Source organism: Phyllostomus discolor, chromosome 13 (genome assembly GCF_004126475.2).
Source record: "Phyllostomus discolor isolate MPI-MPIP mPhyDis1 chromosome 13, mPhyDis1.pri.v3, whole genome shotgun sequence".
NCBI lineage: Eukaryota > Metazoa > Chordata > Mammalia > Chiroptera > Phyllostomidae > Phyllostomus > Phyllostomus discolor.
The window spans coordinates 41,439,351-41,463,135 of NC_040915.2; the positions used below are offsets into that span (position 1 = coordinate 41,439,351).

General features: G+C 66.7%; 1 protein-coding gene across 1 annotated transcript in view; it reads left to right on the plus strand.

Annotated features, from left to right (window-relative positions):
- The first annotated feature begins 10,322 nt into the window (after positions 1–10,322).
- The window catches only part of GALNT9 (polypeptide N-acetylgalactosaminyltransferase 9), a 29,462-nt gene continuing 15,999 nt past the window's right edge, over positions 10,323–23,785 (plus strand). Inside the window, exons 1-2 of the mRNA XM_028503615.2 lie at positions 10,323–11,139; positions 22,571–22,751. Coding sequence (XP_028359416.1) covers positions 10,899–11,139; positions 22,571–22,751 — 422 coding nt within the window. The 5' untranslated portion in view covers positions 10,323–10,898. The remainder of the gene's footprint in view (positions 11,140–22,570; positions 22,752–23,785) is intronic.

Below are 23,785 nucleotides of genomic sequence, written 5' to 3' on the forward strand. Positions count from 1 at the left end.
GCCTTGGTCGAGCCACGCCTGCACCCCACATGCTCCTCAGGCCCCAGTTACAGGAGCTAATCAGTTCCATTTATTCCACTCAAGCCCCTCTGGGGTGGGTTTCCTGCCATTTGCCACGTTCAAGTCCTGACTCACCTGTCAGATGCGGACTCAGAGCATTACATCAGCAAGTGAAAAGTACGCCACCTGCTGGGACAGACACACCTGCGAGATGGCTTATAACACAAGCAAGGTTTACTTTCAGTACTAAAAACTCATGTCACAGCCCTGGCTGGCGTAGCTCAGTGGATTGAGCGCGGGCTGCGAACCAAAGTGTCACAGGTTTGATTCCCAGTCAGGGTACATTCCTGGGTTGCAGGCCATGACCCCCAGCAACCGCACATTGATGTTTCTCGCTCTCTCTCTCTCTTTCTCCCTCCCTTCCCTCTCTAAAAATAAATAAATAAAATATTAAAAAACTCATGTCACTATGCACGTAGGTCATCAGGGGCTGGGTGGCAGTGTGGGCTGGACCCTGAGTGGTCACTGAATGACCCCAGCCTCTCCTGGGTCTGACCCTCTGAATCCTCTCCATCACCAGCGGTGGAGACGGACTGAGGGCCAGGTGCAGGCCTGGACAGGAAGCCCATCATTTCTGCTGGCATGCTATTGGTCAGAACTCAGTCACACTGTGCACCTGGCAGCAAGGGAGTCTGGGAAATGTAGTCCAGCTGTGTGTCCAGGTGGAAAAGGAGAGAAGCAGGTCCACCCAGCTCTGTGGCAGACCTGCTCAGTTTGTGGGTTCACTTCTCCCCAAAGACCAACGCCGACTAGGGCTCAGGGCTGGGCCAACCCCCTGCCCCCTCTGCCCGTGGCCGGATCCTCCCCTACGGCCTCGTGGGGCAGCGCTCCATGCCTGGGGCACTCACGGATCGACAGAGGCAGACTGGCACGTTCTGAGAAAGCCTGGCCGGGCTTCGAGCCAGACATTCCCGCACCTGTCAAAGGGCAGCCGCCCTCGCCCGCCAGCTGACAGATGACGCGCCCTAAGTGGGCGGGCGTGTCCGCGTCAGCTGGGACCTGCTCCGCATCTGAAGAGGCGGCAGAAGCTTACTTAGCAAAAAGGCCTCTCGGGGCCTGGCTGCTCCTGGTCTCCACTCGGGGTGACCGTGTTAGTCCTGGCCCATCGCCATCTCCCCGGGGCGGTCCCAGGTCAGAGCCAGTTTGCAGCGGTCCTCTGTCTTCCTCCAGACCGGCTCAGGGCGGACGGCCAGGCCAGACAGCAAAGCACGGGGCCCCAGCGCGCGCCCAAGGCCTGCGCCGCTGCCCGCACGCTGGGCTCCTTCTCATCCCGGCCTCACTGCCTCCCACCTTTTGCGCGCGCACTCGATGCAGGTGGGGCGGAAGCGTTTGGACCCGCAGCTCCGGAGGTTCCCGGCACGGGGATGTCGGCACGAAGGGAGGAGACTGAGATTCATCCGCTCGGAAAACAGTTTCCTTGCGAAGGAAGGAACCTATGCAAGTAGTTCGGCCCCGTGGCGCCAATCCCCGCCGGCGTCTGCACCGGGAAGCTGGGAGCTCCAGGAGGCGCGGGGCAGGGAGGGGAGGGCCGAGGGGACCTCTGCTGGCGTGTTCCTGGCGTGGGAAGCAGGGGCCCCGCGGCTCTGGGCTTGGGGACAGACAGTTAGGGGTCCAGTGGGCCTGACGCCGTGGCGAGAGCAGCCGTGCACAGCAGCCCAGAGCACTGGGCCGATTTCACTCCTGGTTCTGTTTGCGGCGTCTGCGGGTCGTGCCTTGGGGCCAGTTTCCTTTGCGAACCGACCCCGATCCAAGCCTCACTCATGAACTTGCCAGGGCAGCTGAGGGCAGGCGCTGAGGCGAGCTGAGAGCGTCCTGTGGGGCCCACACGGGGCCAGGGAGCTGGCCGTGTGGGGGCTGTGGCCCCAGAGCTGGCTCTCCTCTCTGACCCTTCAGGTGTCCATGTCCATTCCACCGAGGACAAGCCCTGAGCTGCAGGGGCAGTGTGGTCAGTCCGGCAGGCAGAGCTCCCTGCAGAGGGCCAGGAGGGGGAAGGGAGCACCGTCATGGTGTGCGTCCTGACCCTTGGGGCCTGGGCGCCTCACTCACCTGGGACTGCCCTCAGGCCTTCGCGTGGCCCCTGGGGGCAGGGGGCAGGGTGGTTCCCCGGCCTCAGCCCACATGCCCCACCCCAGGGCTGTGCCAGGGAGTCTGGGGGGTTCACGGTGTCCTCCTGGTGGCCTGATCCCTCAGGGACCTGCGGCCCCGTCCCAGCCTGTCCTCGGAGGGGACACCTGTGAGGTGGAGCCAGGGGAGAGGCGCCAGTGGGAGGGGGAGCACCGCTCTCACGGAACAGGGATCCCACCGAGGACCCGGCACAGACAGGGGGAAGGGGGAGACAGGGCAGGACTCACACCCCGAGGGTCCACTCTGCTGCTTCCCAGGAGGCCCCCCGACAACAGCGCGTGTGTCCCCCGATTCTCGGAGGAGGAACCTGAAGCTGAGGGGTGAGGTGACCTCTGGCCCCTGCAGAAGCCAGGATGGCTGGGACATTTCCAGAACCATCTTCCCGGGCAGGACACGAATGCACCAAGGTGCTTTTGACTGTGAGCGGCAGGACCCCAGCTCAGACGGCAGACACGGTGGGGGAGCCTGGACTCCGCAGAGCTGCATAGGGGTCCCGGGGCCTCCCTGGGACTTTCCCTCCGTCCTCGGCCAGGCTCCCCGCTGCTGGGACGATGACCCCTGCCCCTCCTCCACCATCCCGAGGTGCACAGGGGTGGGAAAAGAGCGCCCTCTGCCGGCCTTCCTCAGAAAAGCCCCAGGACTGAGTCCCATTGGCCTGTCTTTGGCCATGTGCCCACCCCCAAACTGGTCCCTGGGCCCAGCGCCTGGAAAACGCTAAGGGCCAGACGCAACCGAGACGTGTCTGGATCCGGGGTGGGTTCTACCTCGGACACCAGATAGCCTTTTAAATGTGGGGTGTCTTGATCTGCAAATATTGGTAAATAACTCAAAATTCCGAAGAAGTGTTGACAGGCCAAAGACGACAGATGGACGGGGAGCCCTGGAAAGCGGGGCGCGGAAAGGTGGGTCTGGCCCCACCCAGGGCCCGCCCCCAGGGGGGCGGCTCTCCAAACCCATCTCCCCACCGTGTCTAAGGCCTGGGGGCTCGGACCCCCCTCTCCCTGGCTGGGGCGGGGGGTCGCAGGAGCCTGCCGTGCGAAGTGTTTACACTCAAATTAAAATGTAGCTTCTCTGGGAAAACTGGGTTCCAGGGAAGCCTGTAAGTGGAGCCTGCGGGAGCACTTCCACTCACAGAGAAGTAATGGAAAGCTCTGCTGCTGCTTTTGAGGAGGTACCTTGGGAATTGCACCAGGAGGCGCTGAGAGGCGCCTCTGACCATGCCCACTCCCCCCCCCCCCCCGGGGTTCTCTGCCAGCTGAGGGCGGGTCCCGTCTCCCTCGGCCCTTGGGCCGGGGCAAGCCTGGGGGAGCAGCCTCCCACTGCCCGGTGCGCCCCTCAGCTCCTTGCATGGCACCGCAGATGGGCCCTTCCTTCCAGCTCAGGGCTGCCCCCTGCACCCCGAGTTCCTCCTCTGCCGCGTCGGCGCCCTGGGGCACTTACTGCCCCAGTCCTGGAGGCTGGACATCCGAGTTCCAGGTGTCACCGGGTGGTCCCCTCTGGAGTCCTCTTGTGGTGGCAGATGGCCGGGTCCCCCTGTGTCCTCACCAGCTGGTCCCTGTGCCTGAGACCTGGCTGCCCCGGGGGTCCTCCAGGACCCCCTGCGAGAGGATGGGGGTCCCCACCCTACTCCAGGGCGACCTCACCCTGACTCAACTGGTCATACCTGCGAGGGCCCGGCTGCACCAAGGCCGCGTCCGGAGGTGTGGGGTTCGGGCTTCCGCGCGGGAGTCTGACGGGACGCGGCCCCACCCAGGACACCGGCAGCGTGGGGGCCAGGGGTGCTGGTGCTGACACCAGAGAGTCGGGGCGGGGCCTGGGCGAGCGGACAGGCCCCGGGACGCCTGTGACGCAGCTCGTGCTCGGCGGTGGCCAGGCCTGGCCGGACGCGGGGCTGCTGCTCGGCACCCTCAGAGCTGGAGCCTCGCTGGAAGCGGCCTGCCCAGCCCGGCGGGGACGGCCCGCACTGCCGCAGCTGGAGAGTGTGCGCAGGAAGCGGGGGGCGGGGCGCGGGGGCGTCTGCAGCCGCCGCCCATTCCGCCCACTTCTGCGAACTGCACCCTCCTCTCCTGGGGCCACTGGTTTCGTGGCGTGACGTCCCGGGGGGCGGGGCATCAGGGGCCTGGGAAAGGCCGGCGCTTGCTCAGCCCCGGGGACACCGTGAAGTGGACCGTCTGCCCATCCCCCCCCGTGGCTGCTGTGCCCCCAGCTCGCATGGAGGATGCTCTGGCCTCTTCTCCGGTTCCTGGTCCTTTGCTGCCCCTCAGTCGCACTCGCGTCTTCTCTGTAAATCCCGTCCCTGCTTGCGCGGTTCTGGGTCGGGGTCTGTTGCCTGCAACCGAAGAACTTCGGCATAATGACAGCGTCTGTGGCTCCGGACGTGAGCCCCACCCCCAGCCCTCTGCCCCGCACCGGACAGCCCCCGATCCTGACGCAGGGGTCCCTCTGTCCAGGGGCAGCAGCCGGATGCTCACGGGCTGGAGGCGCACATGCTCCCTCCCACCCCCTCTGCCCTATCGTGTGCACTGCCACCCCGCTGGCCCGCCGGCCCGCCCCAGGACAGCGGAGCCACTGCAGCTGCGGCCTCCGACCCACAGACAGAGCCACCCGCCCACCGCAGCCACGCCCACCGCGTCCACCAGCCCCGGCCAGGGACCGGCGAGCCCGCGCACGTGTCCACCGTGGCCTGTGGAGTCCTGCGGGGCAGCTGGTGACCCGGCACGCCTGGAGCCGCCGTGGGCGCGCGATTCGGTGCCGGGGATGCAACCAAGGCGAGCCCACGGGGCCGACGACCAACCACCGTGAGACCCGGGGAACGGTTTCCTCTGATAAAAGTCATTAAGAAAATTATAGGTAGTCCCGAAATCCTATAACTGTTATTACAGCTTGTTGGAAAATTATTTGGATTTAATTAATCAATTAGATTAAATTATACAGCACTGAGCGTTGGCGAAGGCCCAGGCCGAGCTCCCAGCGGCGGCGGCGGGGGCCCCCGACCCGGCCCAGCAGCCCGACGCTCTCGCAGAGTCCTGAGGAGGCTGCCGTGGGCTGCTCTGCGGTGGCGGGGTGGGGGGGGTCTGTGTGAACCGGCTGCCGGTTCGGGGGCTGCACAGGGACCCATGTGTCCCCCCCCCCCCCCCCCCCCGGCACTGGGCCACCACCTCGGGACACCCTCGCAGACGAGGCCGGGAGGATCGGACAGGCTTAGGGGCCGGGGCAGCTGTGACGTCTGTGTTCACGGAGGGGCGCGTCTCGTGTGGGTCAGAGTCCCACTCGGGCCGTCACCGCCTCTGCAGAGCCTCGGACGCTGCCCTCTCGGCCCGCACGGTCATCCGTCCACTCGTCCACTCGCTGGGGCTGGGGCTGGGGCTGGGCCTCGCCAGGCCCTCGGGAGTGACACCCAGCGCCCGCACCGGCTCTCGGTCTCGGAGGCCAACCACCGTCCTGGGGGCGGCGGGGGGGGTGGCAATAACGCGCCCCCTCCCAGCCCCTCCCGAGAGGCCGGGCGTGGGTTCGTGAGGAAGGTGTGTGGTCAGGGAGCAGCGAGCTCCCTGGACACGGCGGGAAGGCGGTGGTGGGGCTGCCGTGCCGGGAGCTCCCTCGAGTATACCAACAGCTGTGATCAATCATCCGGCAGCCTGTGGGAGGGGAGGGGAGAGGAACGTCACCCTGCAGGGGGGTGGCCCGTGTCTCGGCCACACTCCCGCTGTCACCCGCAGCGCTGAGCCTCTTGGCCACCGGCTTCCGAAGAGTCCTTGGGAGTGAGGCCCTGGAGATTCCCGGGAGACCCGGTCCCAGGACCGAGAGGCCGCTTCCCGGGCCCGTGGCCGGCGGGCCGTGCGTGTGCGAGGAGACCCGTCAGCAAGAGCGGCACCCCGGGCCTCCCACCAGCTTACGCTGCGCGCCGTCGGGGGCTGGGGCTCGGGCACGCTGGGCCCAGGCCGGCGTGGGGCCTCCCCTCACCACTCGCGATGCTGCTCGTGGTGGACTCGTCGGCACTGTTCACGTGTCACTCCCGTGTTAGTCTTTCCTCGAGCGCCCCGGCGGCCACCACAAATCACTAGGAACTGAGCACTTAAAACAACACAGACACACCCCCATGGCTCTGGAGGCCGGAGGCCTGAAACTGCAGCGGCCCACGTGTCTCGGCCCCTGCTCATCCCTGCTGGCGGCCGGCCTGGGTCTGGTGGAGCCAGGACAAGCCCGTGGCCCGAGGCAGAAGGGGGACGGGACTTAGTCTCGGGCAGGCCTGCTGGGAGGAATCCCAGGCCGCTCAGAGGGGGAGAGGCCGGTGTGGGTGGTGGGGGCCTCTGCGGGTGTCCCGACGGCCCAGCTCGGGGCCCAGCCGCCCGCCGGCTGCAGCCACAAACAGGCAGCAGTGAACGGACCTGCCAGCTTCCGGCCTGGGGCCGCCCAGACCTCCGGGGGCAGCAGGGCGAGCGTCCTGCCTCCGCGGCCCCCGTGCCAAGTGACGGATGGTGCTGCTGTAAGTGGCTGTCTGGCGGTGCCGGCATCCGAGACGGAGGGACAAGTCACCGTACGGGCCGGCAGGAAACAGGCGAGACCTCTCTGCGGCGGCAGAAGGAAGAGTGGGTTTCGGTGGCTCCGGGTGGGGCGGGGGAGGCAGCTGAGACTGGGGCTTAAGGGCTGGACTCTGGAGCCCATCTCTGATAGCTGTGCGACTTCAGGCAAGTTACTAAACCTCTCTGTTCCTCACCGAGAACGTGGGTTCTGGCGCCCGGTCAACACTCTTCAAGCATTTGGTAAAGAACTCGGAAACAGAAGGCCTCCTGGAAGAGGCTTGTTTTCTGCCCGAGAGACCAGCAGGGGACAGGCATCTGGACCCCCTGACAGTCACTGCCCGGGACTGGGGATGGCGCGGTGACACGGTGACGCGACAGCTGGGCCAGCCCGGGGCCCCTCAGGAGCTGGGGCCCAGCCAGCGGGGACCTCCTCCGCTCTATCGCCTCGTCGGGGTGCTCAGCGAGAAAGGAGAGCGGGAAGCGGCAGCACAGTCTTCATTGTGGTTACTCCCCCGCCCCGCTCCCCAAGAAATCATCCCCCCCCGTCTGTCGCTGTCTGTCCCTCACTTGCACACTCACACATGCGCGCACTCCCTCCGTCACAGGCACATGCTCACGCTGGCCCCTCGCACTCCTCTCCTGGCTCAGTGGAACCTGGCACCTCTGCCGGGGGGGGGGGGGGAGCGGGGGCGGCTGAGCCGGCGGATCTGGAGCCTCTGCCGCTCCCGGCAGCCGCGGAGCACGCTGCCCACCGTCACCTGCTCACAAACTGACGGCCCAGCTGCCGAAGTAACGGGCCGTGGGCCCGCCGGCTGTCACCCGGGGACGCCCACAAGCAGGGCCGTGGCTAATGAGCAGATTCCGCCACCATGGCTGTTGACTCCTTGAAGCTGCTGGAAGTCAGAGGGGAGGCCGCTGTCCGCAGAGTCGGGGTGGCAGGGTCGCCGTGGGGCACCTGTCTGGAGGTGTCCCGAGCCCCTGCGTGTCACTGGGCTGCTGGCGTTGGGAGGTCAGTGACTCCAGAGCACGCGGCCCACACAACCGGTCTGCCTCCCAGTCCACCCCCCGGGCTGAGAGTGCCCCGTAGCGGGGACGCCGCCGCCATCCGGGAGCCCCGGTGTCTGTCCGCAGGGGACCCTGGCCCAGGATCCTGACGCCGATGTCCAAGACTCAGCCTGTCGGTGAATTTGGTCTGAACCAAAGTTCGCCGCGTGGCCCTGTTTCTGCTTCCATCGTCCCTTCTGTGAAATAAACGGTCGCGTTAAATTCTAGCTTGACAGCCCCCACATGCTGCACCCCCAGGAGCCTGGCGTGTGGGGTGGGTTGTTGGGACACAACCCTGATTTTCTGGAAAGTCGCCATGCAGGTCAGCAGCCCTGTTCACCGGACGACCTCTGGGTCTTCAAGCCCCCGGCGGAATCCCATCTCACTGCCCTGTCTGTGCCGCCATGTCCGCAGGACGTTTGGCCAGTGAGGGTGGGGACAGCGCGTGTCAGCTCCAGGCTGACAGGAGGCCCCGCGGCCATCGCGGGCGCTCCGGGGGGCTGCTCTCAGGAGGCCGGGTCCCGCGGTGACAGGCCGGCAGAAGCCCCCGTGGGCCCTGGGACGTGCGGAGTGTGCAGGAGGCAGCCCTGCTGGTGGAGCCCCGGGCCCCTGCTGACCCACGCGCGTCGATGGCGAGACAGGTGTGCCACGTGCCTAGGCGGAAACGGGGACAGGAAGTGCCTTCTCTCCAGGACACAGGAGAGGGCCCACTAGCGGCTCCCAAGTTTCCGTCTGTGGTCCAAGCAAAGAGCGAGGCCCAACTTGGAGGCGTCGGCTCGGTGTGGACGGCGTCCAGGCTAACCCAGCAGAGCTCGGCCTCTGACCTTGAAGAGCCCAGCATTGCCCCCAACCCGGTCCCATGTCCACAGCGCCCTCTCCTGGTGTCCTGCGCCCAGTCTCACCAACGCAGCCGTTGTCTGCAGCCCCAGCGAGGGCCCCTCCTGTGGGGACAGGCCCGCCCTCTGACCTCAGACACGCTCACGCTTCTGAGCGGCTGGCTGCCCGGGGACGCCCTGGGGTGTGGGGGGCCAGGGTTTTGGGGCAGGCACCGCGCCAGGGCCACATCACTGTGGCCCAGCTCACCGCTCACAGCCCAGCCCTCAGCGTGTGGAGAAGCCGAATGAAAACCCGTTTGCTGGACTGTGAGGTGCATCCCCTCCTGGCAGGGCAGCCCCCAGCGTCCCCGAGTCACTGGGCGCGGCACCTGTTGCGAATGAAATTCAGCCACAGGCCGCTGCCTGCCGGGACGCATCGTTGCCACCGACATTTAGAACACAGAACAATGTCGTTCCAGGAGCAAAATGACGTTTTCACCTGCAAAACCCCGTTACCATCACTTTCCATGAAACATAGAATGGAAAGTGCTCGATTTCCTTTCTCTTGAGTGATGGTGGCTACGAAACTTGACCTCGGAGCTTCATTGTCCGGGCTTGAGTCCCAGATCCACGCTCCGCCATGCATGTGGCCTTCAGCAAAGCACCCGCCCTCTCGCTGCCTCGGTTTCCCCACCTGTGAAATTGGGCCGGAGCAGCTTGTGCCCCGACGCGGTCGCTGTCGGTGTCAACTGGGTCACAGCCGTCAGGGGCCGAGAGCGAAGGCTGGCGGAATCTCACGGCTGCGTAAGTGTGAGCTGTTTGTGGTGGTGTTATCCCAAAGACCGTCCTTGCAACCTGGTTCTTTCATAAACAGAAGAATTCAGCATTTCCCAGGCAGGGAATGCTGTGGGTCAGAAACAGGCCCGTGCTTACCGACCCGGCTGCATCACCAGGCCGTGCTGGGGTGATGATCAACAGGGGACATCCGGGGCTCCTCCCGGAAGAAGTGACTTACACAGCCAGCTCTGGGGGCAGCCGGCTGCCCATCCCAGCGCCTGGGCCCTCCCTCTGACTTTCTTGAGACAGAACGTCGGGAGAAGGAAAAGAAAGTTTCACGGGAGAGGAGTAATGGGTCCTTCAGCTGGGCCAGATCTGCCCAGAGGCACAGGATAGGCTGGCTCCGGGAGGTCAGGGCAGTGGTTGTGGGGGCAGTGCAGGACAAAGGGCCAGAGGGGGCCGGCATGAATCCTCTGACGTCCAGGGGTCTCTGGCCCCTGTCCTGGTGGTGCACCTGGGTCCCATTGAATCCTAACCCCAGTCCACCTGTGCTTGAACTCAGCCCTTCCCAGCCCCCGGCCCCCAGCCCCAGAGAGAGCGGAGGGGAGGGAGGCTCAGGGAAGCGGGGAGACCACAAGGTGGCCTCCTCCCCTCCTCCCTACAAAGGTCCCCAGAGCCCCCTGCCTGCCCCGCCCCCGCCAGCGATGAAGTCAACACGGCCTTGACCAGGGTCAAGTTTGATTGGAGTCAAGTTCGGGGTTTATCCTGAGTCTGGGGACGCGCGTGCGGAAGGAAGGCCCACTGGCTCCGCCCCCGCCGCGCCCGGGCGCGATGCCCTTGGTCGGGGTCCCGGAGCGCGCGGCTCCGCCCTGCCCGGCCTGCCGGGCTGGGAGGCTGGGGACCCTGAGAGCACACGCACCCTGCCCTGTGGGGTGGGTGGGGTGTCTGCGTGGGGCGGTCCGGGCCCCGGGAGCGGGGTGCGGGGGCGGGAGGAGGGCGCGGAGCCGCCGCGTGCATGCCGATGAGCCGGGCGGCAGCGTCACTCCGCACCGGCGCCGTGACTGCGGGGCGGGCAGGAGCCGCACGGCAGCCGGAGCGCCCGCCCGGCCCGCACCGCCCTCGCCTTCCCGGCCCCCAGACCGCCCCGCCGCCCCGGAGACCGGGCGCGCCCCTCTGCGGAGGATGCCGGCTGCGCCCCGCGCCCGCGGCCCCGGGCAGCCGCTGCGCACCGGGACCCCGGGCGGCGGCGGGGCGCGCTGAGCGGACGCGGCGGTGCTGAAAGGACAGCTCCCGGCGCCGCGACCCAGCGCGCGGCCCCTCCCCACGTCCGCAGCCCCGCCCGCAGCCCCCTCCTCCGCGCTGAGCCCCTCAACCGCAGCCCCAGCCCGCAGTCCCCCCCAAACCCCCTCCCACAGCCCCGCCCGCTGCCCCCGTGGCCCCGCAGCGAGCCGGGGGGCTCATGGTCCCCCGAAGCGGCGGGCTGGGCGGAGTCTCCAGCGGCCGGGCCCACCAGGTGCCCGGTGGGTGAGGCGGCCCCCAGCGGCTTCCAGCCGCGTTCATGGCGGTGGCCAGGAAGATCAAAACTTTGCTGACGGTCAACATCCTGGTGTTCGTGGGCATCATCCTCTTCTCCGTGTACTGCCGCCTGCAGGACCGGTCCGAGGGGCTGGCGCAGCTCGTGCGCAGCGCCGACCGCCGGGTGCGCAGCCGGCTGGCCAAGGCGGGCACGCTGGCGGACCGCGAGGCCATCCTGCAGCGCCTGGACCACCTGGAGGAGGTGGTCTACAACCAGCTGAACGGTGAGCCGCCGGCCCGCGGGGCCTGGGGGGCGCGGGGGCGGGGAGCACCGCCCCTGAGCCGGGACCCTGCACTCCGTCCCAGACGCTGGAACTTGCGGGACCCCGGGGCCCGAAGGCCAGCAGGGGCTGGGGTGGAGCCTCTGGCTCCGGAGGGGAGGAAGACGGGGAGAGAAGGGCTCTCTTTAGCGGAGGGCGTTGGCCTGGGCGACCACTGGTTCGCCCAGCCACCCAGAGGACACCCAAGGCCACCCCTCACCAACCCCTCAGGGACTCCAGCAATTCCCCGAGAGGACTCTCGGGAACTTCTGAAGAGGTTGTGGGCTCTGCTTGCAGCGCAGGTGCTGCCCAGGTGCAAGCGTGCGGGGCACTGCCCCCCCCCCCACCCCGATGCTGGGGGTCAGGGCTCAAGCTCAGGGTGGGGGGTGCTGCTGCCCTCCCAAGGTTGCTGGCCGGGCGTTCTTCTCCTGGTGCCGAGAGGGGCCCCCTGGCCACTGGGTTCATCCAGCGTCCTTCCGAGGGCTGCCCGGGGCTCACTCCAAAAGTGCTGGGGTTCAAGCCTGAAGCTGTGGGATCCATGACAGGTGGACAGGTGCTCAGGGGCCCAGCGGGGGCCTGGAAGGTGCTAACTGCATAGGTGGCCCCGGCAGGCCTTGGTGCCTGGGCGCAGGGGTCTGTGGGAGCGTCTGTGAGAAGCCCACCGGCTTGTGGGGGCTGCTTGCTCCATCTGGGTCACTCCTGAGGGTCAGCGTCGGCCCCCAGGGGGCAGGGTGGGGGACAGGGCCAAGGCCACGGCCGGTGGGACTGCGTTGTCTGCCCCCGGGACGCAGCTCGCTGCCAGGTTCTGGAGGAAGGAGGAAAGTTTGTGTTCCCCTCGCCCACGGGCTCTCCCCTCTGGTTTCTGCACCGGCAGCCCCAGCAAAACCTCAGGAGGCGCTGGTGCCAGGCCCCGCTGGGAGGAGTCTGGGTGCCCAGCTTGGCCCCGGGCAGCGCCTCTGGACCTGCTGGAGTCTTGGTGGCCCCCGAGGGTCAGGAACAGCCGGCAGGCTTGCCCTCCCGAGGGCCTGGGCTCCTTCTCTCGGCCCCCGGGACTCCTGGTGCCAACCCGAGGCGGTTTGGAAAGGCCCGGTGGCTTTCCTGGTCTTTCCTACCACGCTGAGGCCACGAGGGGAGGAGAGTTCAGCTCAGCGGCCACTCGGCCACTCTGGTGGTGACTGGTCTGGGGCACCGTGGGCCCCGTAGGGGTGCACAGCTCCACTGGAGAGCGTTTGCCAGGGCGTCACAGTCTGTTTCGGGGACAACCGGGCGGTTACATAAAAACAGGGCAGGCGTCTGCTGGCTCAGCCTCGGGGCGGTCCTGCGGCACTGCCCAGCCTCCCCCACCACCCCGTCCCTCCGGCTCGCCCTGCGACCCCCTGGTTCTCCCTCCCAACACCAACCCCTCCCTCCGCTTGTGTCCCTGCCTCCTCCCCCCTTCCTTCCCCACCCCCTTCCTCAACCGTCCCCCCACCTCTGCGTCCCTCTGTCTCTGCCAGTTTGTCTGTCTCTGTCTCTCTCTCTGTCTCTGTGTCCCCTGGTCTCCCTCTCTGGCGAGTCTGTTTTGCCCCCTCTCAGGCCACCTCCGCAGCCCAGCGTCTCCCCCAGGAGCCGTTCAGTATTTGCTCCTGGAAAGGAGAGAGCCCCACTGTGACACCTGGGCAGGTCCCCAAGAGAGGACCGGTGCGGGAGTAGCCCCCCGGAACAGTGCTCAGCCCCCCGGACGGGCACTGACGCCCGAGTGAAGGACGCAGAAGGGCGGCAGAGAGAAACCTCCCTGGGGTGGGGGCGGCCGGGAGGGAGGGGGCTGCCCTTTCCTGCGGGGCCTGTTCTATTTTAGGTCCCGGAAACCTGAAATTGATTCCTGAGAGTTTCCACCCGATACTAACGCAGCGAGTTTAGGTGGGAGAGGGGGGAACCCAAAACCAAACAGATTCATCACTCACATTTCCTCGGCCTCCGCTGCCTCCCGGACGCCTCCCCGGGCTGGAAGAGCCGGAGGGGAGGCAGGGGCCCAAGGAGGACGCCCTCCCAGTTCCCCTGCGCCCTTTCGGTCACAACCCTCCCCGGAGCCCTGGGGCCTCAGCCAAGGCCAGTTCCCTGCTGCACGCAGACCAAACACACTCGGGAGAGAACGCTGGTGACGGGGCCGCCGAGTGCACACACACACATGTGCACACACACACACACACACACACACGAGAGCTTGCTGCCACACTCAGCGGGCTGGGCAAGGAAAACGCTCGTGGCTGAGACTCGGCCTCGAGAATATTCACGTTGCTCACAGTTCTGAGAGCGAGACCGGCCCCAGCCTGCGAGTGCTGGATGAGAAGGGAAGGGAGAGAGGGGCCCTCGGTCGCCTGCACGACCCTCCTGTCTTTAAGAAAACGTCCTCACCCCTTGGTGGGGGGGGGGCAGGGATTCTCCTGCGCCCTGTGGCTTTCGGGGTTCACTTCTGTCTCCTCCGGGGTGAAGTCTCCGCAAGGCAGAGCCTGTGTTTGGAGGCCGTGGGCGGGTGGAGGCCTCGGCCCCGGGCACAGGCGGGGCTGGCCCTCCTCAGCTCCAGCAGGACAGCCTGCGCGGACCCGGCTGCCCGGCCCTTCGCGGCTCCGGACGAGTTCCCACGGCCCCCGAGGGGGGTGACGCTGGAGTGGAGCGGGGGGAGGTCATTTCTGTTTTGTTTTAAAACATGGGTGGCACTCAGATGCCCCCGGTTCCCGGCTTCACCCCCGCCCCCGCTGCCCCGGGAGGTCATTCCTGGAAGTCAGAGCACACCCTGTCAGGGGTCAGAGCCGGGTCCATCGTCCCCACGGAGCCGCCGAGAGCCAGCGGATCGCATGACCCGCCCGAGGCTGTTGGGAGAGCGAGGGGCGGCCGCCGGCCGCTCAGAGCAGTGCTTGCTTCCGGATGAGCCGCCCGTGCCTGCAGCTGTGAAAGGCTTGCGTTATAGCAGCCGGGACCAGCTGTAGCTGTCCATTGGCGGCGTCCAGTCCGGAGACATCCCGGGGTGCAGGCAGCCCCCCACCAACTCCGCCGAGGCCGCAGGGCACCCACCTGCCCCTCCACGGGGAAAGCACCCTTGCCCCGTCCGCCCCCTCCGAGTTCGGGAGCTCATGCCCGGCCGGCCCCCTTGCAGCCACGCCTGTGCGGGACGCCTGTTGTGTGGTTCCCGCCGGGCGGCGAGGCGGCGGCCGTGTTCACAGCTCTCGGCCCCGGGGGCCAGGCTGGGACCTGCGTGTGGTTAGCGCCCCGAATATTTGTCGATGGAGTAGCTAAGTGGCTTTCTCTGAACGGCTCTTTGTTTTTGCTTAAAATGGATTTAAGAGACCATTGCCAACGCGGCCACTCACGTGGGCGGGAGGCAGCCCCCCCCAGTGACGGTGAGAACAGAGTTGGCCCCCTGAACCCGGCCCGTGGGGCCGACCTCGTGGCCGGCGGCTCTGAGCCCAGGGGCTGTGTCTCCGTTCAAAGGGAGAGTCTCTCGTGGGAGGTGCGTGGAGGGGGAGGGGCGGGGATCTGAAATTTCTCCCTGAAGAGCCGGGAGACTGAGACGGACCCGCAGGAAACTGGGGTCAGGGTGCAAGTGGGCGATGAAAGTGGGCACGGCCGAGGGCAGAGCCTGCGGAAGCACATTCTTTGGGGGGCCGGGGGAGGCCGAGGAGGGCTCGGGCCCGGGGACAGCGGCCCGGGAGGACGGGCTGCCCCCCAGGAGCCTGCTGGCCCCCACGGCGGGCCTGCCTCCGCCCCAGCCCGAGAGCCCCGTGGAAGGGGGTCTCCGAGCCTCTCTGCTCCAGCCTCCCCTTGGAAACGCTCTCAAACCTTCCCCTGGGGGGGTGCCCAGAGCTCCCCGCCCCCGTTCCTCCTGGAGCTCCAGTCCCAGGGGTGGCTTCCCGCCGGTCCCAGGGGGCCTTTCCGGCTGGAGCTCATCACTCTTCATCCTCCGGGCACCTGCTCCGGGAGTCACCGGCCCTGCATCGCTGGGCCGGGCAGTCAAGGTCCCTGCGGCCGGAAAATCACCCTCGGCGGCGGGTCCAGTCCTGGACGGGCGGGGCTGGCTCACCCCGGGCCGGCTGGCCGCCCCCCTCAGCGCCGCACCTGCCCCACGGTGGCCGAGCTGCCAGGAAAAGGGGAAAATGTAGCCGCGGCCCCGCCCGGCGCTCCACCTCCTGCAGGAGCCCGTCCTTCCCGCTCCGGGCCTGCGCATGCGCGCACTCGCGGCAGCTCCGGCCGCTCGCTCGGAGCAGGTGCAGAGCTTCGAGGTGTTGCTCTTCTCCCTCCGCCACCTGCCAGGCTGGCGCTGAGCCCGCCCAGCCGCCGCGGGCGAGCCGGTGAGCCGGAGCAGCCCCCGCTGCTCCCCGGACAGCCATGTGGCGCCCGGCAGACCCTCTGGTTCTGGGACGCGGAATGCGAGGACCGCCCCCCCGCGATAAACGCCTCCTGTGCACTTCCCCCCCCCCCGGGCCGGGCGGGCCTCCCACACCCTCGGCGCGGCGCCTCCTCTTGCTGCACCTCCTCCGGCCCGGGGGTGGGGAAGTCTGGCGTCACGCCAGCACCAACCCTCCCCCCCGCAACGCTTCTGGGCCCTTGCAATCTCACACAGGAAAAGGGACGAAGGTCTCTCGCTCTTCTGTAACTACTTCCTGCTGACCGAGGAGGATGTCGTCCCCCCCATCCACGGGTCCAGTAGCTTTTTAACGAGAAAAAGTGAGGGGTCTGGCATGCAGGGAAGCCCTTATGCAAGGGAGAGGGGTCTCGAAAAGTCCGGGTCTGCTGGCCGTGCCTGGGAAGCGGCGTGAGGGGACAGACCAGGCGAGGACCCGGCGAGAAGGTGGCCATCAGTGCGCTGCCCACAAACCGCCCCCGACCTGGACACCCAGCCCCCGGGCGTGTGGGAGACGGTGCCTTGTTCACTGCGCCCGCCCTGTGGGTGGTGTTGGTCACGTGCCCTGAGCTGACAGAGCAAGGGTGCCGCTCCGTGGGGCGCCCTGCGTCTTCAAGGTTAGCGTGTGCTCTGCACCCGCCCAGTGCTCCTGGTCTGGGAGGCCGCCGCCCGCTGCACAGAGCTCGGGGGTGGCGCCCGCCACCCCAGGTCCGCCCGTTCACACCAGGAGCCCACAGCTGTCCACTCACTCGCTCACCCCTTCCTGCCTTCGCCGTAACTCACTGGACACCCACCGTGAGCGGGCTCCAGCAGCCCCATCCCGGGCGCCCAGTGAGTGGGGGGTGGGGCCGGGTCCCCTGTTCTCTCCCAACGGGGCTCCCAGGACAGAGCCGGCCTCACTCTCTGGGCCACCCACACTGTCCCCTCCTGGGGCAGAGCCTGCATCCCCACTTGTGTGCCCAGAGTGTGGGGTGCCCGGTCCCCTCCTGTCTGTGACCCCCGGGGCTGGGCGGGGCTGGGCTGGGGCCCCGCAGGACGAGAGTTTCCCAGGCTGTTCCGCCGTTGGGACCAGAGCAGAGAACTGAGCCCGAAGGGATGGAGTCACCCACCGTTGGAGGCTGGGGTCGGCGTGGGGAGGCCGGCCCAGCTGTCTGACCCTCTCAAGCAGGCTCACTCTGAGCCAGGCCGCCACTGAGGTGGCAGGACTCCCGGAGGTCGCTGTGCCTGCTCCCCGGCAATAATGGGCCCAGGTCGGCCTTGACCGTGGGAGGAGTCGTCCCTGTGGTCTTCCGCACCCTCCACCTGCCTCCCGAGGTGGCAGGAGGAGCCGGGAAGTCCGTTTCGCAGGTGTCTCCAGACGTCCATCATCCCCGAGCTTCGGCCCATAAATATCCCTACGCGTCGGACACAGGTATCACGTGTGGAGATTTATCAGACGCTACGTTAGTCTCCGTGGGAGTGTATGTCACAGACATTGCCCCGTCCTGCAGCATATTCAGGACTCCATCCTCCAGAGGGGCTGTCGGTGTCGTCGCTCTCGACAATACATTGTTAGTCCGGGTCCCTGGGGTCCTCACGGGCCCCCACCCCCATGATGAAACTAGCTGCTGTCTCTGGAGCGTGGCTGCGGGGGCTGAAGTGGGGCGGAGAGTGGCCCGCGTCCGGGGCCGAGGCAGCCGAGTCTCTCACCTGTATCTCCACTTCGTGGTCTTCCCAGCCAGCAGCCGGGCACGTTACACTGGCCTTGGTTTTTATGGGGTGGCGAGGCAGGAGCCGGGGGCTGGCGGGGCGCTCCCCTCACAGCTGTGTCCACCCCTCTCCCCACCCCAGGGGCTCCACAGAACGGACTGCCAAGACCACAGGCCCACGAAGGCACGGCAGGTGACAGGTGGTTTTCCCGCTGCAAACCGCGGAGTCCTGCTTGCTAGGTGGCGTGGGGAGCGGGAGACTGAAGGTCCGGGCTCCAGCCCACCAGCCAGGGCAGACCGGGGTCAGAGGTCTGCCTCTGCCAGGGTCTGCCTTGCCCTGTGTCCGCAGCACCCCCTGGAGGCCAATGGGGTCGGCTCCATCGGGGCTCCTGGGGAGGCCAGGCCGTGCCCCACGCGGGGTCCAGCTCATCCTCCGGTTCCTCCCCTTTGCGTCCTTGGGAAACGTCAAGTGTGCAGAATTTAGATCCCTCCTCCCCCGGAAAACAGCAAGTGAGGGGCTGACTCATCTCCCAGATCGTCACTTCTCTTCATTTTAGCCTCGTCGTTTCTTGCCAGGTTTTCCCAGCTCCATAGACACGGGTGTCGTTACTGCTGCTTTACATCCAAGTTTCTTAGTGGTTTTCGGGGCCGTGGTCTGTTCCACAAGCCCGGCCTGCCCTCCCGGGGACCCCGGCTGACCTGAGACCCCTTCTGTGGGCGGCCAGGGCCCGTGGGTCCCCCGGGCGGTCCCCACGCCGAGTCGTGAGCCAGGCCATGTCTCATGGGCCGCCTGGCGTGGCCGGTGGGGGTGGCGCCCCCTTCCCCTCCGATGAGCTGGTGACCGGCAGCGTCTCCGTTTGGGCTGCTTCCTCTCAAGAGTGTTGGCTTCAGTCGTCATGACAGATGGAATTCAGTGGCTCGGAGAGGAGCTGGGCACTTGCAGACCTCACTTGCTTCCAAGTGGAGAAATCGCAGCCGCCCACACGTCCCAGGTATCCCGGGGCGAGCGGCTGCTGAGAGAGAGAGAGAGAGAGAGAGAGAGAGAGAGAGATGTGCCTCTTCTGGGGGCGAGGCCATCGGCAGGGCTCCCGGGAGCTGCCGGCTGCTTGCTTCCCAAGGGCAGAGGTGAAGCTGCAGCCCCGGCTCAGCCCTGTCCCTGGGTGGGGCTGCTGGCTGGAGAGGGCAGCCTGGCTTTCCTTGTCACAGTGCCCTCTGGTCCCCAACACTCAGCCCCTCGCTTCTCTGGGCAGGATTCAGAGTCAACTGACACAACCTTGGCTAATGTGGCCTGACTGCCTTGTGGGTAGTTTTCCTCGTGGAGCGTGAAACCCCGCCCAACTGGTCAGACTCGTAGCTCCTCCCACCCTACCAGCCTCACAGTCACAGAACAGCTGCTGCAGCCCCAGGCACAGAGTCTTAGTTCCAGGCAGGAGAGATGACTGCAGATAAAAGGCAAAAACGAATAAACCTCCAGCTTCTGGGGGCCCAGGTGTTCCTCCCTTCACGTGTGGCCCTGTCACTGCCACCTCTGCCTCCACGTCACACAGCTTCCTCTTCTGTGTGGACTCTGTCCTGCCCTCTCTGTCAGTGATGGAACCTGGGGCACTCCTGGACAACGCAGGGTGCTCCCCTCGTCAGGACCTTGACCTAACCCCATCCGCAGAGACTCCTGACCGTTGGAGACGACATGTGCACCGGGTCCGGGGACAAGAACCTGACACTCGGGAGCCACTCTCTCCCTGCCACACCTGCCCCACTAACAGGGGTGGGCCCCACTCGTCTGTCAGCGGGGAGCTGTGCTTCCCAGATACGAGTGAGCTGCTGACCGTGGGATGTGAGTCTGTAAGGCGCCTGCTGTTGGTGTCTCGAAGGTCCGGTGTCTTTGTCCCTGTGGCCCCTGCGGGCCGGGCTCGTGAGCCGCAGTCCCCACCACTCCCTGCTGCTGATCCCCTGTGGAGTGGGCCCTGGTGGACCCTGTGTGTGCACACACATGTATATGTGTGCATTGCGTGTTCAGCATTTTCTGCAGTGAGCATGTATGACCCTTCCCACCAGAACTGACATGCTCTCTAATTGGAGGTGTGAGGGCAGACGTTGCTGGCAGCGTGAGATGCTCATCTCAACCTTCTATGAAACAGTCCAGCCCCAAGGCCCGTAAACACAGACAGATGGGAACGGCTCAGTGCGTGTCTGTGTGTCCGTCTGGTGGACTGTTATGTGGTGGGGCCCGCCACCAGGCCGCACGTGGTGACTGAGGAGATGCACAGACCCATACACAGTCGGTGACTTTCGTCGGCCCCTCTGGACTCTCCTCGGAGACGCTGTGTGGTTAGCGGGCTGGGCCGTGCCCACGCCAGCCCCCGTGGTCTCCTCCGTGGGAAGGGGGACCGAGGGGGGGCCCCCAATGACGCCGGCCCAGGGTGCAGCCACCACAAGGAACGCTGGGTGCCGTGAGCAGCTGTGACCTCCATGGGACGGAATACGCTGGCCTTTGTTTGTCCTTTCGCTGGTCGTGTGGCAAAGCTGTCAGACAGACGTCCCCAGGGCTGAGCTGACAAGGCCAGCTCCCTGTCGTCCTCACAGTCGGGGCTCGCGCAAGGACGAGAGCGGGGAGGAAGGGCAGGGCTTCCAGCGGGAAAGCCCCCGTCAGCACTTTGCTCTCAGTGTCCGCTGGGGCGGCTGGCCTCCAAGCTCGTCCCCGGGGTCAGAAACGAGGGACACCCGTTCCCACTGCTTCTGGGGGCCCCGGGCGTCCCGGCTGCCACTGGGTCCCTCCCACCTCCGCTTCCCTCTTCACGAGGCTTCTCCGGGGTTCGTTTGCCCGACTGCTCCCCCCGATACAGACCCTGCCGCCGGGTTAGGACCTCCAGCCCACCCCGCCCACTTCAGCAGGACCAGCAGGTGGCTGACCGCACCCACCAGGGTGCCCCCTCAGAAGGCCATGAGGAAGGTCAAGGTCCAAACCCAGGGCAAAGCGAAACGGGCGTGGCTCTGGGGAGTGAGCACCGCATGGGGAAGGGCGACCGACGTGGGGGCCTCACGCTGGAAAATCCGCCCCTGAGCGGCGAGGGCCTGACCGGTGGGGTTCCCGGTGCAGCTCGAGGCCTGGGTGTGGCCTCGGTCCTCACGGTGCAGACGCCCCACGGACAGGCGGGTGGCCATGAGCAGAAGGCTGGTGTTCCACGGGGCCTCTGGGGACGAGAGGGCGGGAGATGCGGAGGACACCCTCCCTTTTTTTCCTTTGTTTTGCAGTTCAGCATTTTATATTTCTGTTGTTCTTTTCTTGTGGTGGGAGCACTGAGGGTGAGGCCGACACCCTTCACAAACTTCTAAGGGCCCGATGCAGTGCCCTCCGAGGGGGCCTGTGTGGCAGACCTACCCCCGAGCTCTCCGTGTGGGTTCCGAGGGGAGGGAGGGCGAGGGAGGGAGGTCACGGGAAAACGTGTGGAGCTGAAACCCCACCCCCGAGCAGGAAGTGGGGGAACATGCTGATTTCTCCGAGAACCTGGGAGTTGGAGGCTGTGGCTGAAGTCGATACTTCCAGAAATAGAGCTTTTCCAGGTCACGGGGGTGCCCACCGGGATCACCAAAAATACCAGCAGAGAGGAGAAGCCTCGGGGGCAGAAGCGGATGGGAGTGTGGGCCGAGGGGAGACAGAAGCCCCCCCTCTGTGGTGGTGGCGGGAAGCCCCGGAACCGGCTCCGCTGACAAAGCAACTCCAGACCCGGAACATGACGTGCGGATGCAGGTGGACAAAACAAAGGGACTGAAACCGGCAAAACAGGGTCCCCTGGGAGCGGGGCTTGCGGTGCGGACCTCGCCAACAGTGGGATCGGGCCGCTGCGCAGCACTGAGCCAGGAGGGGAGTGGGGTCTGCGAGCCCCGTGAGTTTCCAGTTCCGCCTCCTCTCGCAGCCTTCCATCCCACGCAAACCCCAGTGCTGCACCTGCCCGTCTAAAATGGAATATTCTGGAAGACAGGGAGGTTCCGGAGACTGCTGAGCAGAGGAGCCTGCCGGCTGGTGGGCATGGGGTCGCCTCCCCTCCCTGCCCTCGGCTGGGACGGTTAAAAGGTGGACTGAGGCACAGGAACAATTTTAAGAGTTTATCTGAGCAAAAACCAATGGAGTTGGGGGTGCCAGCCCCGGGTGTGGTTAGACATGCGGGGGACAGGAGAGGGGAGACAGGCAGAGATGTGGGAAAGGGGGTTTTGGGGGGCAGGGCGCAGCCCGCTGGCCCTCCACGGGGTTGGCCGTCCCGGGGTTTGGCCACTGGCCAGGTGCCGGCAGGACAGTGGAAGTCCAGAGCCCTGGTTCCCTCGCTCACAAACCTAGGGCAGAGAAACGTCCCCAGTGGGGGTGCATGTGACACGGACACAGGTATTTCCCAAAGTTCACACTTCCGGAGCCGGAGGAGGACGGGGCCCTCTCTCTCCACGGTGCAGCTCAGGGACAGGACCTCCACGGCCACTTCCTGGGTTAGAAACCACTGCCCACCCCCACCGGGGGCCCCACCCCAAAGCCGAGGTGCCCGGAGTCATCCCTTCTGCCGAGCAAGGGGGGCGTCCTTGCTGGGTGGCACCGCTCCGTCCCTGGCTTCCTCTGGGAACAATGTCACTGAGCCATGTTCCTCTCCTGGCACAAGTGACCACAAGGAATATTCCAGAACACCCGCAGCCGGCCCTCTCAGGCACTCACACAAGCATTAACCCTGGTCTCCTGGAAGCCCGAGGGCTCCTTTCCTGGAGGCCAGCACGGTGGCCCGACCCCTTGGCCAGCGTTGTCTGCTGCAGACGGAGCCCTGAGGGACGGCGGCACTGCGGTCCACAGGATCTTTCTCCCCGCCCCACCGGCCTATGCAGCCGCGGGGGCTCCGCGCGTTTCGCCTGGAAACGCCTGCCTGTGGGGGGGCGGGTGGCGGGCTTGCACTTCCTGCTTTGCATTTTTAATGTTAATTCACGTTCACTTTATATCTTAAAACGTCGATAGACTTCACTGTTTGGAGCACTTTTAGGTTCGCAGGGACAGTGAGTGGACGCGCAGAGCGCTCCCGGGTACACCCCCACCCCTGCACCGCAGGCCCCCCTGGTGTTCAGGCTCCGCATCGCCCAGAGTCCGCAGTTGACATGGGGCGGACTGTCGGGTGTCCCTTCTGTGGGTCTGGACAAACGTGCAAAATGACACGTGTCCACGATTGCCACCCCGCCGCCCTGAAAGCCGCCAGTGCACCCCGGACCCCCGCCCGGCGCCCACGGAGCTCCCCCACCCCCGCTCCGCAGAAGGGCTGGGCGGAAGGGCCGTGCCTGACCCCTTCTTTCCCGCCCCCGCCAGGCCTCGCCAAGCCCATGGGTCTGGTGGAGGGCCCGGGGGGCCTGGGCCAAGGCGGCGTGGCGGCCACTCTGCGGGACGACGGCCAGGAGGCGGCCGGCGACTACGAGGAGTACGGCTACAACGCGCAGCTCAGCGACCGCATCTCCCTGGACAGGGCCATCCCCGACTACAGGCCCAAAAAGTGAGTAGCGGCCCCCACGGGGCCCCGCGCCCCGCAGTGTCCCCCGTGGGCTCGGACACACGCGGTCGCACGGACCGGTGGCTGCCCCGGGTTCTGCGCTCTCGGCCAGCGGCCCCTCCGGGCCCGGCGACTGGGCGGCTGCGGGGTCCACCGCGGTGGCCTCTGCCCGCACAGGAGGAGGCGTCAGGGCGCGCTTCCGGTGGCGGGCGTCGGCGGTGCGTCCCGACGCACGGGACGCGGGTGCGCGCGCAGCTGTGGGGTGCGGGCGCCCCCTGCCGCCCGGAGTCAGGAGCACGGGTCCTACGTATTGATGTTTGTTGGTGTCTCGTTTCCTTCCAAGGAGGAGCGAGAGGCTTTGGTGCCAGAGGCGTGCACCGGACTCCCCCAGTGCACACGCACACATGTGCGCACACGTGTGTACACGCGCACATGCATGCACACTCATGCACATGTGCACGCGCACGCGGAGGAACGAGGCCTCCCCCAGCCCCTGCCACCCTGCCAGCCGGAGCTCAGCCAGCTCCCCTCCACGCTCAGTGGGCGGCCTCACGGGCGTCACCGGGTGCGGTGGCAGCTCTGGGACATGGCCCCAGGCATCCCGGAAGGAAAGAGACGCGAGTGGGTGCTCCCCCCACCCCCGCCCCAGCTGCGCTCAGTTCAGGCACCCTACTGCAGCGGGCGGCCCGCCCCCAGGCCCGCACTCACTCAACCCTGAGAGGCTTGAAGGACCGACGTTGTCCCCACTTCACAGATGGAAAACCGAGGCAGGAAGGTCCGGTCCCTGGGCTGAGACCCCAGTGCGTAGGTGTGGGGCCGGGACCTGGGTGTCTGCAGTGCGTGGAGACGGTAGATGCCCGTCCTCCCGCACGGCTGGGCGGGGGAGGGGCATCTCCCAGGGCAGCAGACGGACAGACGGCGCTCAGCCTGCGCCCACCTGTCGCCTTTAGGCTGGGACCCCCGACTGCCACAGTCCCTGTGGAGCCCACCCCCCATCAGCAATCGCACTGCTAGCCAGTTCTGCATATGCTCATGTC